Source organism: Spermophilus citellus, assembly GCF_964194105.1.
Source record: "Spermophilus citellus genome assembly, chromosome: 6".
Lineage (NCBI taxonomy): Eukaryota > Metazoa > Chordata > Mammalia > Rodentia > Sciuridae > Spermophilus > Spermophilus citellus.
Window position 1 is genome coordinate 99,674,032 of NC_138187.1, and position 19,784 is coordinate 99,693,815.

Consider the following 19,784-nt stretch of genomic DNA (forward strand, 5'->3'; position numbering starts at 1 on the left):
CTTATGGTATTTGCCCAGTCTTCTAACTATTTTTTTTTTTTGGCTGATTTTTAAATGAAAAGAAATAGAGGAGGGTACTTCCAGTTCTTCCTTGATATTGCCTGCCAACAAAATATACTTCCACCATGAAAAATGTTTTTAAATTCCCACAGGTGCATGGCATGAGCCAACACTGCGTCACACCCACAGGCCTCATGCCTATGTTGGTGACTGTGTTCCTTTACATCTTCAACAGTCCCTGAAAGTAAGCTGGCACAACTTCTAAAAAGAAAAACAAGGAGGCAAAGTCTGGGTCTGTGAAGAAGCACTTTTCTTCCAGCCCTTCTGAAGAAACTTTGAGGATACACTCTGATTTTGGTAACACTGGATTGTTGCAAGAAGATGGTGAAGAAGGGTAAAGATAATCTGCTAATAGATTCTGATCTAGGTGACACAGCCAATTGACAAGGAGAACATCTGAAAGCCACAGCAAAACATCTGTCAAAACCAGAAACTGCTCTGAAGTTACATGAGCCCCCATGTCTCAGGAGTCCAACACAGCCTGTGACCCTCAACTTTAAAATTCTCCTCAACCGAGCGATTTATTTCCTACAGTCCAATGTCATAAATTAAGGCTACCTCAAGTTGCATGACAGAAAAATCTGTGTCCATGGCCTGGGCAATTGCTCAAAGGCTCACCACCATTATCAGCCACAAAAATTTACTAGGCTCATAACCGGCATAATTCCTCCCGAGGCTCTGTAATAAGATAGTGGCTTACCCTGTTGCTCAGTACACTCACCACGAAGCTAAAACAAAATATATCATGTTAAAAAAAAGAACCTAGTTCATCCCTGCTATGGAACAGGGGTTCCGCTGGGGTGACAGGGTGTCCCGCTCTTTCTGCAGACTCCCACTGACGGGGCCTCTGTGGCTTCTCTGTTCTCTCAGCAGCCAGGAAGTGCTCCTTTCTTTCAGCTGAATGTCCTTGGCCATGCAGAGCATTGCTCTAATCTACTCGGACTCAGCAGAATGGCCCAGAAGTCGTAACCACAGAGCAGCCTGCAGGTGCACAGGACAGAGCCCAGCTTCCACTCACCCAGAAGGAAGGGGCATGCACTGTGACAGTAGAGTCCCCAGGACTGGGGGAGGAGCTGAAGCCTGATCTCCACCTAGGAGGGCACTGGCCTCCAGGGCTTTCTCAGTTGTGGCACAACCTGCGGGCACCCTCTCCAGGTAGACTAGCTCCCTCTGCCTCTGCCCCCAGAGGGGACAAAAGAGGCCCTCAGTGCATTTCCTCCACTCAAGTGCCCATGCCCAGCCAGAGCACCACCTCTTGTGTTTGTTTTTTCTGGCAAGATCTCACTAAGTTGCCCGGGTTGGTCTTGAACTTGTGGGCTCAAGAGATGATCCTGCCTCAGCCTTCCCAGTGACGGGGACTAGGAAAGCACCACTGTGCCTGGCTGCACACTTCTGGTTTTATTCTCAAGTCCCAGGACAGACACTGGTCGAGGCAGGTGGACCTGGAGTTGGTCCTGTTCTATCTATGAGCCCAGGAGAGATGGTGCTATCTGCTGCCATAGGCTTGACCTGAGGGCATGGTGACAGGCAGCTGAGGGGTCCCATGAACTGGAAAGACCTTCCAAAAGGCTCTGTTCTCTCAGTGACGGGGTATAGGTGGGTTTTCTTTCCTCATCACTCCTTCACAGATGAGAAACCAGATGTTCCCAGTGGTGAGTAACTGGTCCTGTATCTACCAAGGGATGGAACTGGTATGTGAATGCAGCTCCAGAGAATTTCATTTCCTCACTCCTCCCAGCCACACCGAAGGACATGAGTCCACCCTGCCCCCAATGCAAGGCCCCAGCTTTTGTGAGCATCCCAACAACACTCAGGAAGATGCTCAATGAAGTTCAACGGCTCTCACACATATGGATTTGTTTTTTAGTGCACTAGTCTGATTTTTTCCAGCTGCTTAAGGAAAGGACCAGTACTCCCTACTGGAGAGTTCTGGGCTGGACACTTTGTAGGGAGACAGAGGACAGTGAGGCACCTCCTGGTCTGCGCTTCTTGGAAAACCTGGAAGACATCACTTCCCTGGAGGTACGACCGTGTCCTTCACAGCCAGATGGCCATGATCTGAGTGGGTTACAGAGCATGGGGTTCCTTAAAAGCTAATCATTCTGCATTTTAATTGTCAAAAGAAAGCATTTACTAAATTGTTAGTATGCAATTATACTCAGGAACCAAAGTTATGTTCTGACACATTAGAGAATGTGTGTTCTAGTGTTTACCCTACCTCAGCCACCTCCAACTCTTCCCTGTTAAATGTTTTCCATCTCATATTTCATGTGCCAAGCTGCCTTTGAGAGTTATGTTTACCACCAACTCCTCCGTCTCCAGCACAGTGCCACTTCTGAGTTGTTGGTCCAACCCCTGCTGCTCCAGAGGACCTCACAGGAGCCCTGCAACCCAAGTTCCACCACAGCAGCCACCACTCTGGCACTGGCAACCCTGCCCTCAATTCAGTCTTAGGGGGCCCAAGGGCAGGATTGCCCCAGAAGCCCCTCCACTCACCTCATGCAAACCCTCTGCAACCCTCGTCCCCAGCAATGTGAGTGAACACCCTCCACTTTCTCAGTTGCAACTAGAAAATCTCCATCCAGATGAGGGAGACTTTGCTCAGTACCCTGCAGGCTCCAGGTCCAGGCTCACGCTGCAAATGGAAAGCAGGACTGGACTAAAGGTGGGTGGCCTTTGGGATTAGCCTGCCCTCCACTCTAAAAATGACTTAAAACTAAACTCATGAGCATTCTAAAAAATCATTTTTATCTCAACATACTAGCACCATGGAGTTAAATCTACTACAAACACATTTGTATCTCATTTCAAGCAATAAACATGACCCCCCTCAAAGTAATTCTTAAGAAAGTGCTTTTGATTAGGAAAGCTGTTGACAGTGTGCAGTCAACAGCACCATTAGGGAAACTGAAGCAGCCCAAAGACTCCATACCCAGAAGACCCTCACCATAATTTTTCTTGTTAATATAATATCAACAAAGATTTTTGCAAAACAGTTCAATGTGGTTAGACCTTCCTATTTTCTATTGCTGTGTCTCACAAAAGCTAAGTTTAACTGCAAACCTGCTGATGTTGCTCCTGCTTCTGTGGTAAAACGTGTAAAACCTCTGACTGTTCTAAAAACTGGAACAAAAAGCACTGTCTTGTGAACCTCCAAGCTCCACACCCCCCCAACCCCCGCTCCACCAACTCGGTATTAAGTCCAAAGCATTTCTTGTCCAGAGAATGATTTGGGCAATAACCCCTCTGGACCCTGCAGTCAATAAACCTGCTTCCTGAAAATTCCCTGGGTATCCAGCCTCGTCTGTCCCACATCCAGACCTTCCACAAGCAAAGAGTCCTGCCTCTGTAAACATTCACCCTTGATGTCACCAGGACTTGCCCTGGGTTCCTGCTGTCTATGCAGGGCACTGCCTTTGCACTCCCTGAAGAGGGAACACCTGTACAGTGAGCCCGTCTTCCGGAGCTCAGTTCTGTATTCTGACACAGGGCGAATGCTCCAAAAAGATTCCATGAACAGAGAAAACGAAGGAGCAGATGAGTACTCCTTCCCCAGTCACATAGGACCCTCCATCGGGGACCTCCAAGGTCACCTCTTCTGTCCCCCCTGTGCAGAGGTGCTACTCCTATCCTGCCAGACACCTGGAGCTGTCTGTCCACATACAGATAGCACATTCCTGATCTTGGGTTCCCTCTTCCCTTCCATAGCCATCTCCCCCCCCCACCCCCACCACCCAATGGCAGCAACATCAGAGAAGGGAGAAGCAGCAGAAGATACTTAGGTCAGTCACTCTTCCCTACTTTGGGCAAGGATGTTCTTCTGAGCAACTATCTAGATCCTTCCAACTCCTAAAGCTCTCTCTACAGGTTGCTGACTTATGAGGGAGGGGGCTGGAATCTCACTAGCTACAGAAGCAACAAGCCTTTTTGAGTCTGCAAAAAGACCTTCATTCTGGGGCTGGTGTTGTGGCTCAGTGGCAGAGCGCTTGCTTCATACATGTGAGGCACTAGGTTGGATCCTTAGCACCACATAAAAATGAATAAATGAAATAAAAATATTGCATCCATCTATAACTAAAAAATAAATAAATAAATAAAGACCTTCATTCTAATGTGGCCCATCATGAAAACCCAAGGAGTGGGCCAGGTGAAAGGAGAAGGGAGGGGAAGATGAGGAATTTGGAGCAGGTCCACTCCATGGGCACCACTGGTCAGCAGAGTAGGGGGCACTTGGGAAGTAAGAATGGGTTCAAGTAAATGAGTGGATCTCAACCAAACACAGCCCTCCGAGGGACATCTGGCAACGTCTGGAGATATTTGGTGGTCACAACTAGGGGTGGTGGTGTGCTACTAGCATCTAACAGAGGCCAGCAAGGCTACTAAGTGCCCTATGACGTACAGTCCCCATAACACCCAGGAAAAACTGTCAATAACTGAGGTTCAGAAACACTGGGCTACACCAAAGCTTATCATCAAGAATTCTGTTCTAGTCTATGTCTCAGAAAACACTTCCAATGTAAGAGTAAAGCAATTCCAAAGTAATAGGAAGTCAGCATAAAAAGTTAAATGATATGGGTCCCAGAGGCCAGCAGTTCAAGTACCATCCATTCGTCCATTCAGCAAATATTTATGAGCACTAGGTGCTTTCTGGGCTGTGGAAGAGCTCACAGCTGGTAACTCAAAGAATCCCTGCCAATGTCACTGCAGGAACTCAGAATGGGAGCCTGGAGAGTGGAGCCACTGAGAGAAGGGACTCAGCCTTGCCCGCCCACTTGTTGAGAGCTTGACTTCCACACAAATGTCCCTCTCAAGCCTCAGGGGCTTTAAAATTTAAAAACATTAATAATAGTTCCTCATAAAAAGTCTTTTGTCCAGAGTGAAACTTGTGGCTGTCACTGTTGGGGTTGAGCATAGTTCATAATTATCTCATTTATCTTAACTGCCAAAGCCTAAAAATGAAGGGGGTGTGGCTGAATACTTGGTTAAATTCTTTCTGCTGCTGCTCGGGCAGCTGCACACCTCTCCAAGAGTCCAGAAACTCTCCTACAGTCAGAATGCAGAGAAGCCTCTTGGAAAGAAAACTGAGAGGTAACATCAAAACTGTAAGGACCAGGCTTGGAGCCTCTGTGGACACCATGAGGAGAATATTCTGTTTTGTAATTATGTCTCTTGTAATTTGTTTTTTCAATTATTAAGCAACAAATTAACCAACCACTACATACAGATGGATAAGCCTCTGCTCTTATTTTCTTAGTTGGGTAGAAATGGCAAGCAGCAAAAGCACTGCCCTAGAACCTCTCCCACTGTATGAATAAAACATTAGCTTCTCTAAATTTAAACGTAAACTCCAATTAATGCATCAAAATGTCAGTTGTCACCCAAAGCATTTCAGTAGCAAGGAAATACCTTGGAATAAAGAAGGATCCTCACAGGAACACAGTGGAGTGAGCTGATTTTATTCCCATGGCTGGAGCTCCTACAGCCTGTCTGCTAGTATTTATCCCCTGAACGATGCCTCAGAGAGAGAGGGCATCTAAGAATACTCCTGGTGGTTCAAAGGACTCATTTCCATGGTCTTAATCATTAAGTATGTTTGTACCAAACCCAGTCATCACCACTGTAAGCACCCCTCGAGTCACAAACCTCAGTGATCATTTCCAGAAAACACCTAGAGCCAAGAACAAATAGAATAATAAAAATAAACCTAATCATGACTTCAGGGGCTGAAGAGATGACTCCACAAAAACTATGATTTGTATCATAGTCCTCAATTACAAAGAAACAGAGAATGGAAACAAGAAATAGAAAAGTTGTATTTTCTAACAGAAATTCAAAAAAGCAGAAATAAAAAGTGAGGTCATATTCATAGCCATAAGAAAAATGGTTTCCAATGGGTTTGAATTCTTGTCATCCTACACCCCATGTTTTTCAGATAGAAAGGGAACTTGGTCCCTTGTCTTCCTTCTGCAATCTAAAGCCAGCAGACCAGCGATGATTTCAGCAGCAGTCAGGAGACTCGAGTACACATACATCATTGTAAGGTTTATGCTGAATTAAATGCACTCACCACAGTCCTCTAAAGACCAGCAAGGGCATAGTAGCTAAACATTCAAATCCTGTGTTTCTTCCCCAAAATATAAGCTCATTGCTAGTAGACTGCTTATATTTGACTTGGACTTGAAGGTTTTAGAAATAACCTAAAGATAGACATAGTTTTAGTGATGAATATGATTAAAAAGCCTGATATCTTCCTAGGACCAATAAATTGCAATTTCAAGCAATAAATAACAGGTTTTAAAAATCCTCAGAATTATCAAACTATTAGTCCACTCTTTTACTCATAAATGAGGCAATGCTCATTTCTTTGACTGAAGTGGTTAACGCATCTTTGCTGTGTCCAAACACAGTGATGAGACCACTCAATTCTGGTTATATTTATCAGCATCTGGAGTTTGTTGTAGGCAACCTCTCTCTCTTCCAAAGTAAGCCAAAAAAGGTGAGATCTGTGTCATTGCTCCAGGCACAGTCAGCTGAAGCCCACAGTAAAGAAGTTTCAGCATCTCTACCTGGCACCAAGCTTTGTTTCATCTTGCAAGCACTGTGCCAGAATCTACACTGATCCTTATGGAACCTCCTCACTGAGGACCCAAAAGTCCTGGGGCAAAAGGAGGGGCTGAGATATAAAGAACTGTCCTCCATCATCCTGCCTAGGAGGCACCAGAAAGAGTTAAAATCCTGGCTGCCTAAGTCTGCCTTCTCCAAAAGAGCCAGCTGCGCCTAACCCGGGGCCCAGTAACACTTTCTGATCACAGTAAAGCTACGCAGTCCAGGATACTGATTCGCTTGCGCGTTTCTCACGTTCTGCCACAAGAGGGGTGCCCTCCATATTGTGACACCTCCCGAGGAAGGGGATAAGGGATGGAGAGGGATTGTGTGGGAGGGAAAGGCTTGTGAAATAACGGATCAGAAGCCCTGACGGCTCCGGAGAACTGTCTCCAGGCCTCTTCCTCAAAGTTGCAAACCTGCGGGCAGGGCGGTAGCTGGCGGCAGGACCATCATAGAGCGCGCTCCCCAGGCGGCTGTGACAGTGGTAGGAAGACCAGTGGGCAGGGAAATGGCATGGGGGCGGGGGTGTCTTACTTTTGTAGCTCGCTGCCCAGGGCTGATAGCCATAGTAGCCTGTGATGCGCAGGATCCGCTCCTCGATGGAGGTGAGTCCCACTGGCCCGCTAGTGAGATCCTCCACCGAGCGCGACCATTTCAAGTCCTCCTTGATCGCCTCGTCTACCACCAAGTACTTGAGCTGCCGGAGCTGGGGGCTGATGTCGGACAGTCTCCGAGGGCTGACGTCCGGTGACCTCCTCATGCCACTGAGGCCGCGGGCGCCGGGGCAGGTGGGCAGGCGGAGAGGGATTAAGGACAGAGAGGGGGTTTCGGTGAGGAGCGGGGCCCTGGACTAGCCAGGGTGCAGCCGGGGCTGCTCCCTCGCGCCACCCACCTCTGCTCGCTCCAAGCCTCGAAGTCAGGTTCGTCTCCCGTCTCCCGCGCCCTCCCCTGGGCGCCTCCGGCAGTGTGGGTTGGGGCCAGGGGCGAGGAAGAAGGTGCCTTAAACTTCCCGCCATGCACGCCGCCCCTCCCGGACCCCCGAGTGCCCGAGGTCGCGGCTGCAAGAGTCCACCCAGCACTCGGGCCATCTGCCGGCCGGCTCGCGCGCCCACACCCCGGGCGCTACTCACATGGCGATGCCTTTGCCCCTGGGTGCGCCGCCGGGAAACTCTCGGATCCCCATAGGCAGCGGCAGGGTGAGGCCCGGAGCTCCCAGACTTGAGGCGGAGGGGCCACGGGCCCGAGCTAGCGGCAGCTGCTGGCCAGGAGAGGTGAGAGCGCTGCCCGCCACGGGTCCGCCCCGCGCAGCCCTGCGCGCCCTGGTTTGTCCCCAAGCACCTCCGCGGTGTGCGGCGGGTGGCTCAGCCCGCGGGGCCCACTGCAGCCAGCCGGCAGCGGAGCGGCGGAGCAGCGCCGCGCCCCTCGCCAGTCACTGTCGCCGCCGCCCTAGCACAGCGCGGGCGCGGGTGCCGCGGGGCCGGGAAAACGCTCCCAGCAGTGCGCTCCGAGGCACCTGGGCGGGCGGGGGTGCGCCCGGTCGGCGCGTGGAGCCAGGAGGGGGCGCTGCGCCCAGCTCCCGCAGCCCAAGTGCGCCCGCCGGGCCCCCAGCTCCGCCCGCAGCCTTGGGGCGTGCAGCGCGCTCCTCCGCCTGCAGGACCCGCCACAGCCCGCGGACCCGGCGGGGCACTTCCACAAGCCTTGGCGCGGATGCTGCCACGCCCGCCCCCGCCCCCGACTTCATAAAGACCAAAACTACTCCGAAAGAAAAAAAATCCGCCTCTACACTCAGAATGCCAAATAAATAAATGGTATTTCATAGGCAAAGCTGAGACAAAGTACATCGTTTTATTTTCGGGATGGCGCAGTCAAACCTGTCCTCAAAGAGCGCACCTTCTCACTGATGAGACCATACCCCGTCCGTTTTCTCTTTGGAGATACCCCTTTTCTTTAGCTTCCAGTCGGTTTTGTGTTTCCCTGTTCACCCGCCATTCTTTCCAGATTATCTGATCACCTTTCATAATGTTATTGTCCATTGGTACAAATTTAGAAAATATGGGAATATGTGAAGAAAGATACCAGTTATCCCACCAAAGGTGACTGCTTTAAATTAGATATGGCCTCCTTTTTTCCAAGGCAAAATACTTTTTTTTTCCACAAAAAATCAGATTCAAATCACACAACTACCCCATGTACCATTTTTATATTAAATATAAATATATGTTCCTCAGCAAACTAGGAATAGACGGGAACTTCCTCAGCTTGATGGAAAGAATTTATAAAATCCTACCGCTAACACAACGCTAACTTCACGGTTGTGTGAGAAACTGGACATTTTCCTGCCAAGATCAGAAATAGGCAAGGTTTATGGTTTGAATTTTGTGGTGTCCCCCAAAAGCTTATATGTGAGACAATGCAAGAATCTTAGGGGCAAAATGATTCGATTATGAGAGTTGTAACTTAATCAGTGGATTAATCCAGGTATGGATTCACTGGCCAGTAACTGTAGGCAGACAGGTGTGGCTGGAGGAGGTGGGTCACTGGGGGTGTACCTTAGGGGTTTATATTTTGTCCCTGGTTAACAGAGCTCTCTGCCTCCTAGTTGCCATGTCCTGAGTTGCTCTCCTCTGCCACACCTTCTGCTATGATGTTCTGCCTCCCTCCACCAACTATGGACTGAATGTCTGAAACCTTGTATCAAAATAGCCTTCTCGGGTCTTTGACCACAGGAAGTAGAATCTGACTAAACAGATGTCTCTCCTCACCAGTCCTTTTGAACATCACACTGGAAGTCCTAGTTCGTGGAATTACACAAGAAAGAGAATCAAGTACACCAAGAAAGAAGAATTAAAAAGAAAGATAAATTGTCATTGTTTGCAAAAAACATTGGTTGTTTATTAAGAAAATCACAAAGGATGACCAGAAAAAGGGGGGGGGGGTGGAACTAATAGGCAAATTAAAGTAGGATAAAAAAAAACACGTTAACGTACAAAAATCAACTGGTTCTCCAAATGGAATTCAAAATAAAGAAAAAGATACTGTTTACATGAGCATTCCCCAAATGTTAAATATCTAAGTATAAATCTAATAAAATATGTATAATATATATGAGGAAAACTATAAAATTCTAATGAAAGAAATCAAAGGAGAACTAAATGGAAAGCTATCCCATATTCATGGACAGGAAAACTCAACTGTATTAATTTCATCTATGTATTTAATGCAATCCCAGTCATGTGTAGATTCCACATAGGAAGAAAAACTTGTAATATTTTGTAGCATAGTAGAATAATTAACTGAATATTTCAAAATAGCTGATAGAGGGGATTGTGAGTGTTCCCAATACAAAGAGATGATAAGCATTTGGGGTGATGGATATGCCAGTTAGCCTGACCTGACCATTACACATTGCACATATGTATTAAAATGTCACACTCTGCCCCTTAAATATGTACAACATGAGTCAATTCAAAATAAAAAAAAATAGAAAAAATTACATGAAAAGGCAAAGGACTCAGAATACCCAACACAATATTAAAGAGAAAAACATTTTGAGGCCTGACATAACATGACTTCAAGACTTCATATAACCATGGTAACCCAGATAGTTGTTGGTGAAAGAACACGCAGAGCCCAATGGAACACAATAGGTCACCAATGGACTGGCACAGTCAACTGATCTTGGATAAATAAGCAAAGAAATTCAATGAAGAAAATGTACACATTTCTTTTCAAATGGTGCTGGAATAACTAGAAATCTGCATGTTAAAAAAAAAATCTAGTCAGCTCACATGCTTCACAAGAACTAACTCAAAATGGACCATTGGCCTAAATGCAAAAATAAGCCCACAAAATCCTTAGAAAATAAACAGGATTAGTGGGCATGATAATGCACACTTATAATCCCAGGCAGGGACTTGGGAGGCTGAGGCAGGTGATTCCCGAGTTCAAGGCATCAGCAATTTCATGAGGGCTTGTCTCAAAAAAAAAAAGTAAAGATCTGGGGATGTAGCTCAGTGGTAGAGTGCTCTCTGCTTCAATCCCCAGTAAGGAGGAGGAGGAGGAGGAAGAGGAGGAGGAGGAAAGAAAGAAAAAGAAAAGAAAAAGAAAGAGAAAAGAAAGAAAGGAGAAAAGGGGGGAAAACAGGAGAGAATCTAGATAACCTTGGGTTTGTTGGTGACATTTTATATACAGGATCAAAGGCATGATTGATAAAAGGAAAAACTGATAAGTTGGACTTTATTAGAATTAAAATATTCTGCCCTTAAAAACACTGGCAAGACAATGGGACAAAAAGCCTCAGACTGACAGAACATTTTATCAAAAGATGTACGAAGATTGTTATCCAAAATCAGAACTCTTGAAACTCAACAATAAGAAAATGAACAATTCAATTTAAAAAAATTGCCAATTATCTCTATCATACCACTAAAAATATACATATGGCAAATAAGCATGAAAACATGCATCATATAATATACCATTATGGAATTACAAATTAAAACTGAAAAAATAAGCCACTCCCTACCTAATAGAATGGATAAAACCCCCAACACTGAAATAGTAAATTCTGGCAGGATGTAGAACTGAAAACTGGAATCTCTTCTCTTCTGCTGGCAGGTAGGGTCTGGTAAGCTGCAGGCCTCTGCAGTCCACAAATGGGCTGCAGCTCTGAATGGTGGGCTGTGCCCCCTAGTGTTGCAGCTGACCCCAGCAGCTCACCAACTTATTATTTCAAATTGAAATTCACAAACAAGGATGAGGGTCTAAGAGTATGATTTATTAAAAGGTGAATAGAAAGAGAACTCCCTGCCCACAGGGCAAGAGGAGTCCCAAGAGAGGTTCCTCTTGAGTGTGCTAGTCTACGGAGTTTATATAGCTCTTGGGTCAATGCTATTGGTCTAAATTTAAGTTAACCAGGGCTTGAAAAAGTACTAATACTATTAGTGACCCTAGAGTCTGAACTTCCATTCAGGTCTGTCCCACCGTGGTTTTCTGGTCGCTAGCTGCAACCCCAACTTCCCAGGAGGCTGAAGTCAGCGGATGAGGTTGCTGGGGGAGGAGGTGTGTTTGGCACCTGTAGCACTGTGTGGACCCTCATCTGCGCCTGGCAGGTCTGGGCACCATGGAGTGACAGGTCAGCGCATCCTGGCTCATCCTGGCCCTGACCCACACCTGCGTGAACTCCTGCCCATCCAGGACGCTCTAGGACAAGGTCTTGGATTCTGAACCTCAGGAACCTACATTCAGGGCTGATGGAGTGCAGCATGCAAGAGCCACTTTGGAAAACAGTTTGGAATTTTTTTTTACAAAATGTACGTCCAGCAATCACACTTCTTGATATTTAACCACATGCCTTAAAAATCTGGGTCCACACACACAAAAAATAATCTACAAATATTTATAGCAACTTTGTCCATCATCGCCAGATGTGAATAGTACCCTACTCAATAGGTGAGTAGGGTACTATTCACATAGGGAACCTCACTGCAAGCTGCGGGCTTCGATAACTGAGTGAGGATGCATCTTCATCAGTTGTAATAAATGCCCACTGTGGTGTGGAACTGTGGTGTGGTGTTGGTGGTGAGGGGTTGTGCTTGTGTGACTAGAGGGAGGTATTTGGTAACTTCTGGACTGGCCTTTCCAGTTTCCATTATAATATAAGATCATAATGCAAATCTAAGATTCTTCTAAAAATAAAATTCAGTCAATTAAAAACATTTTCATTGTAATACTTTCGGATGTCACTATTTCTCCTAAAAGAGTCTTCCCAAGCTTTATATGGTGTAATTTATAAATAAAAATTGTGTAGATTTACGTCTGCAATGTCATGATCGGATATATAGCTAGACCGTGAATTGATTAAATCAAGCTAATTAACATCTCCTATACCTCAAACACTGATTTCCTGGTGATAAAATCATTAAAGATTTTTCTCTGTGAGCCATTTTCAAGCTCACAATCCCTTATGAACGGTAGTCACCAAGTTGCTACAGTCAGGAGACCTTCACAGCTTGTCCATCTGTTTAGTCTCAGCTTTCTCACTGCTGTGACTAAAAGATCTGACCTGAACAATTGTAGAGGAGGAAAAGTTTATTTGAGGGCTCATGGTTTCAGAGGTCTTAGTCCATAGAAGGGCCAGCTCCATTCCTCAGGGGTTGGGGTGAGGCAGAGTGTGGCCGAGGGAAGCAGCTTACATGACCATCAGGAAGCAGAATGACTCCACTGCTAGAAACAAATATATACCCCGTGGCCACACCCAAGGCCCTCTCCTCCAGCCACACCCCACAAACCTTCAGCTGCCACTCAGTTAATCCCATCAAGAGATTGATGCACTGATTGGTTTGAGGCTGTCACAACCCAATCACGTCTCTGAACCTTCTTGTATTGTCTCACACATGAGCTTTTGAGGGACACCTCATATCTACACCATAACACCATCTGAAGCCGTGCCCCCTTGGATCAACATCTTCCTTCTCCTCCTGTCTTCAAGTTCACAAATAGTTCTCTAGCTTTCTCAGCCATTGACACCTTGCCTGATTTCACTGGCCAAAGCCCCTCCACCAGGGTGGTTTTCAGTCGTTTGCTTTGGGCTTAGAATTGGAAATGCTCCCTGGTTTAAAAAAATCAAAAACAAAAACAGACCAACAAAAAACTGTTGGTGACCATCAGTTCATCTCAGAGCCGTTTTCTTCCTCCTTCCTCTACAATATAAATTCACATAATGATGTCTCTTCCACAATTCTCTGATACCTTTAAATAGGTTATTTACCTGGGTTTTCTAGTTATTGCAACTAGTGTTCTTTTGCTAAAGTCTGCCACATCCTACCTGGATGTAGATTTCTTTCTGATATAAAATTTCATAAATGTTTATTTATTTTTCTTTTTAAAGCAGTCATGAACTTTTGTTAAAGCTAACACATTTACCAACATATCTTTGGAAATCCATTAGGCAAGGATTTTTTTTTCTTAAAAAATCTGGCTTTCCTTTGATTTCTGGGTGAGTTTTAAGGGAAAGCAAGGGGATGGACAGGATCGTGCTGTGGCTTCACTTTGGCTGGTTGGTTCTTTATGCATTTTTTGGTTGATGTCAGTTCTGGGGGAAGGATAACAACAGCAGCCAGTCAGTACACCACTTCTGGTGTCAGAAACAATTTACTCATTACCTGAATTCAGTGATGTGCTCTTTATTTTCTATTCATAATAAAACTTCAATGAATAAGTTCATCAAAATGAGTACTTTGTTGCAAGCTAAGCTAGCCAACTTCTGCTTCCAAACATGGAGTATATTCTGCATGCATTTTCCTATAGCTTATTTCTCAAATCAGTAAGTGAAAGTTTAATTCATCAATTTTAAATATTACTTTATTTAAAATACGCTTTGCGTTTTGTTTTTTTGGGGGGGAGCAGGAGAATGATATATTCTTCACGAAGCTTAAAGAGCCCTGAATATTGAGCATATTTAGAGGCATGTTTATTGTAAAATGTAATAAACATTGAGTGCATGCTGTGTGCTAGGTTCAAATAAGAGAAGTCTTCTGCCCTTGGCGAGACCATAGCATAATAAACAAGCCAACAGCAGGGGTCATGTGGGCCATGATGGCTGTAGGCAAACAACTCAGTAGAATCCTGCAAGAGGGATTTCCAAGTCAGGTAAGGGAAGAAGGAGACAGAGCATCAGAGAAATATCAGATAAGGCTTCTTAGATTAGAAGCCAAACTAGTTCAAAATAGGAATAGGAATCAGCCAGGAAATGCAGCAGGAGGAGCAGTAGCTACAGCACAAGGGCACTGGCTGCTAAGGTGGGAAGTAGGAGGGTGGAGCCTGTTTGGAGGGCAGAGTGGGAATAGTGGGCCTTCCTGCCTTCTGGGGCTTCTCGACCTCTGGCACTCTCCCTGGAGCCCAGGGGGTGTGCTACCCTCTCCCAAGGCACTCACAGTGGGAAGGCTCCACCTCTGCCTGGAGGGCCTGTCCACCGCCCCCCTCCCTCACCCTCCAGCACCTCCTGCTCAGACTCCCTCCCTGGAGAGCCTTTTCTCACCCTTGCAGAGTGGTACAGGCCCTTCCTGTACAACCCTGCGGGCTCCACATGGCCTCCATAGCCCTCCTCGGGGGCCTTAGTACATGTTAATTTACAGGAGTATTTAAATAATGCCTGCCCCTGCTCGGCTAGAAATGAGGAGGCAGAGGTTGCTTGGCTTTTGTTGTGCCCCCAGTACCTAATAAACACCTGTCTAGGTGCGGCTCAGGAAAAAAGTGTGTGGGGGGTAAATGGGCAATGGGGAAAATGGGAAAAAGAAGCCATCCCTGGAGAAGACTGAAAGAATGAAATGCAAACAGCGGTGCAGGCCAGGCCAAGTTGGGACTTCCCGTTCCTGCCAGTTCCCTTTTCCAGGCCAGCACTGGATCCTCCATCACAGGTCGGCAGGCGAGGCTTCTCATTTCCTCCCAGCTTATCTCTTTCTGCCTCTAGCGCCAGCCTTTCTTCAAGCCTCATTTTTCAGCCCAGACAGTATGTGGAGCAACCCCGTGCTCTGGATATTCTGAGCCCGGTTTGACTTCAAACATCCTGTTCTATTGTCCTCAAAAAGGGTGCTCCTATTGTCAGGAGATCTGTCCCAGTTTGAGGTTCAGAAAACATAGGCAGGTACTCGGGATAGACAGAGGCCCCTGCGATTTGCGTTGGTTTACCTCATCCCCCAGATGGTAGCCTCCATTAGTTAGAGACCTTGCCTTTCGTTCTTTTTTTTTAATATTTATTTTTTAGTTTTCAGCGGACACAACATGTTTGTTTGTATGTGGTGCTGAGGATCGAACCTGGGCCGCACGCATGCCAGGCGAGGGTGCTACCGCTTGAGCCACATCCCCAGCCCGCCTTTCATTCTTTTCTGACTCTCCCAGTGTTCAATGGTTATGTGAATGCTGGTGGTATGTTAAGCAATATTAAAGAGTCCCGGGGTTTCTAATGGTACAGAGTATGCACTGGGAAAGGAGGCCTTTCCTCAGATCCTGCAACATTCTATCAGACCAACTAAAATTCTGGACCTTATAAAAACAAGGAAAATAAGGATGAGTTGGAAATGATCAGCATAATTAATTTAAGGATATAAACGCATGGATGGAGATACACACACACACACACACACACACACACACACACACGTACCTGTGCAACAAATCAAATGACTGTAAGATACAACCCTGTGTCCTGGGCTCTCAGGCACTGGCAAAACACTCAGCCCAGAGTATTCAAGGAAGGGGTTCTGCCCTGGCCCTCCTCCTCTTCTTCCCCTAATTCTAGGATCCTTTTATGATCCCATTCCTGTCCACTTTAATCTGCACCAGCCCACCACATCTGATCACTCTTAGGACACTGTCAAAATGATAATCCGTTACAGAGATTCCTGGGAGGTTTTGTGCAATTCTGCAAGTCTAGATCCGCAAGCTCTGAGCTGACTGTGGTTATGGCACTTCAGTGTTCTCATCTATTTCTGCACCTGTGTCTGATGCCCTCCTTTCAATGGGCTTCACTCCTCTCTCCAGAGGATATGACCTGGAAGTCCAGTGGCTGCTAGGAGAAAGAGAAGAGCTTGTAACCATTGTGGCACTGCCGCAGTCTGGCTGGGCACAAAATCCCGAGCCACTCACACCTTGTAGATTCAAACAGCAACTCTTTATTCTCGAACTATCACCGGCACTCTACACACAGATTCTGGGCAAAATCCACGCTCTCCACCGGGCTCTGAATCCCAAATACTCTCTGAATCCCGAGAGAACTCCACGGGAACTCAAGGAGCGGGTGCCTGGAGGCAGCAGGATACGCCCTATTCCCAGCAGGATACACCTTAAACCTGGAACCGCCCTAAACCAAAGGAGCGCCCTAAACCCTGATCCGCCCTAAACCCGGATCCGCCCTGGTCCTTGAGCAAGGTCACCTTACATGCAATGTCACTGCAAATGACCTGGGTCATGCCATGCGTCATTCCTACTTGGCAATGGCTCTCAGCATGGCACATGACAAATCTCCATTTTACTGAAAACTCACTCATAATCTCTTTGCAAGATTAAATATCCTGGCCCAGGGCACTGGGCCTGAGGGTCATAGTCACATACTACTGCCCTGGAACCTTGCTGCTTCATGCCCACCAGGATGTGGATGTGCACACATTCCTCCCCTGCCATTTCTACCACCACTCTAGAAGCTCAGGTCTGATTTCACTACACCGGCAGCAGATGTGACATATACATATGCACGCATGTCATGGCTAAGTGTCGACGTGACACGAAACCTAGTATGACATATATGCAAGTTAGTTCTGCTCTTCTCAGTGTCATCCTGGAGGTCACTTGTTCACCTCAATCCTACTGCAATTGCTTGAAGGATTTTCAGAACTCTGCTTTTAAAATGGATTTTAGAATCTAGAGCATTAATTTTCAATATTGTCTGTGTTGTCGATCATTATTCATGGAAGGTGGCTTTGGGTTTGGAAAACAGCCAAAAGTCATTTGGGGCAAACTGTGGCTAAAATGGGGATGATTAAACTGAACTAAAATCAATGTAGGTTTTCTTTCTTTCTTTCTTTTTTCCCTCAAATAACCCTCTCTTGAATTACTGCTAGGGGACAGAAGAAATCAATGAACTATGGCAGCCTTTTTCCTTCCACAGAATCTTCAGTGTTTCCAAAACAATTCTGCTGGTCCCCTTTGATGGCAGAGGATGAAATTTGCGTGAATGAAGCATGATGTCCAAGGAAATGTGACCTGTAGTCCTTCAGCCCTTTTGCCATATGTGCCTTCTAGAATCTCCACAACATTGTCATTCCTCTATTGCTAATTTAGTTTAAGTTTCAAATCATCATTGAAATAATAAAACAAACCAAAATTTGAGTTTGTGGAAGACACTTTCTTTAGGTTCTTCAGAAAAACACATATATCATATAACAAATCTCTGTGTGTCTATACATATATTAGGATGCTATATAAATATAAATACAAAAAATTTTGTTATAAGGAATTGACTCATGCTCTTATGGATGCTGGCAAACCCCAAACCTACAGAGCCAAAGTTCTCCTTTGAGTCTGAAGACCAGCTGTCTGGAGAGCTCTCTTGTCCTTGCGGAAGTCAGCCTTAGGACCTACCCAGGCCTGCGACTGATTGAGTGAGCCACACTCACACCATGGATGTAATATGCTTATCTAAAATTCACTGATTTTAAGAAGGTTAAACTTGTCCTCAAACATCCTGCAAGTTGACACATAAAATAAGCCTCACAAGTCTACCGCATGTCACCTTGGTACCCATATGCTACACTGTGACAGCCTTGGGAAGGCTACCCCACCATTCCATCAAGCCAACTGCTCCAGGCTGAGGGTGGCGTGGTAAGACCAGACCCAACAGCTGGGGGCCATGGCAGCAGCCACTTGCAGGAATGAGTTTCCCACTCAGAGGCAATGCTGTGTGGGCGGCATGATGATGGTCAGGCATTCTGTCACTCTGCAGATGGGAGCCGGGAAGGACTCAGCCGGGTGGAGAAAAGGCAAGTCTGTGTCTAAAATAAGTGTCTTTTCTAGTAAGAACAAAACTTTGCCCTTTCCATGATAAAAGTGGCTCAATATAAAATCCTTGTCACCAGAGAGCCAGTGGATCACCTCAGGGAAGTGGTGTCATATTGCAGGGCAGGGTCATGGTTGGTCCCTGCTGCTGGAAGACTGGGCAGTGGTAATGGTCAGGTGGCCTTGGTGAGTGGAATTCTTATTGCTGGGCTCACTCATCCTCTCCATCCTTGTACCATGGCTACTTTGTTTGCAAACCCATGGGGACAGTGACTGGAGTGGCTGGGGATTCCACTTTTGCTGTCACCTATCCACTTTCAAAGGAGATTCTGGGTTGGTTTTGCAATCTCAGCCCTTTAGCTGCAGGAGATAAATGCCTCTTTTAGGACAGACGTAGCAGCTTTCCGGTAACTTAGCACTAGACCTAGGAGAGGAAAGCTCTGAGTTCCTCCCTCTGTCCCCACTTTGTTCAGTGATATTAAAAGTCTGAGAAAACTTCTCAAAAGTATCATATACGTGGTCAGCCAGATCCTTGCTTCTTATAAGTCATCAATTAGAAGCATAAAGTGGTGATATTTTGCGTACATCTACTGCCAGATCATTCCATGGAATATCAGTGCTCTCTTTCTCACCAGAAATTATTGCTAAAAATGTAGGGAGACAATCTCAGAAATCCCAGAACTAACTCAAAACGTCCATCCTTAAGATCCTGTTCCTCTGGAACCACTCAATGCAAAAATCTGTATTTGACAAGGTTTTCCAGTATTAATAGGAGGCTAGCAGATCCAAACCAGCAGAACCAGCAGGGCACAGTGGTGCCCACCTGAAATCCCAGAGACTCAGGAGGCTGAAGCAGGAGAATTGTAAGGTTGAGAACAGCTTAACAACTTAGCAAGGCCCCAAACAACTCAGCAAGATCTTGGCTCAAAATGAAGAATTAAAAGGACTGGGGATGTGGTTCAGTGGCTGAGTATTCTTCTGGGTTTGCTCCCTGGCACCAGAAACAAAATCAAAACTAGTAGAACTGTGCTCCAGGTAGAGGGTGAAGTTCAGCATGCTGGAGAATTCTCTTCCTTAAGAGAAGAGGAGGTGGGTCTTCCGTCCAATGAAGACCTTCAGTAGATAGAATGAGGCTACTCCCATTATGGAGGCTGATCTACTTTACTCAGTCTCTCCACTTAAATGTGACTCTCATGCAAGACACCTTCACAGACACACCCAGAATAATGTTTAACCAAATCACTGGGCTCCCTGTGGCCCTGTCAGATTAAAACACATCAAACTTGCCACTCAAACACTGTCTTCACATTTTCTCACCATTACCCAAAAGAAGGGCACCATCTTGATGGTGTCTTTCGAGGCCATCACAGGATGGTCATGATTTGCACGTTCTCCTAATGACCACTCTTGATTTTACAGATCTGCTCCAGAGAAGACCCAACTCACTCTGCTGTTGGCAAAACAGCTTTAGCAGCACGTTGTGGATCCTGTGACAGGACTTCTCAGCACACCCCGACCCTGAAGGCTCCCCGTGCATTGACCCCCTTCCTTTCAGCGAGTCCGCATCT

The 19,784-nt window shown here is 46.2% G+C and overlaps 1 protein-coding gene across 2 annotated transcripts in view; it reads right to left on the bottom strand.

Annotated features, from left to right (window-relative positions):
* The window catches only part of SLC35F3 (solute carrier family 35 member F3), a 251,211-nt gene extending 242,889 nt beyond the window's left edge, over nucleotides 1-8,322 (bottom strand). For both annotated transcript variants that reach the window (XM_081297091.1, XM_081297090.1), the window contains exons 1-2: nucleotides 7,797-8,322; nucleotides 7,201-7,430 (exon numbers count right to left, since the gene is read on the bottom strand). In XM_081297091.1, the coding sequence (XP_081153217.1) occupies nucleotides 7,201-7,430; nucleotides 7,797-7,849 (283 nt within the window). In that variant the 5' untranslated portion in view covers nucleotides 7,850-8,322. The remainder of the gene's footprint in view (nucleotides 1-7,200; nucleotides 7,431-7,796) is intronic.
* Nucleotides 8,323-19,784: the final 11,462 nt, after the last annotated feature.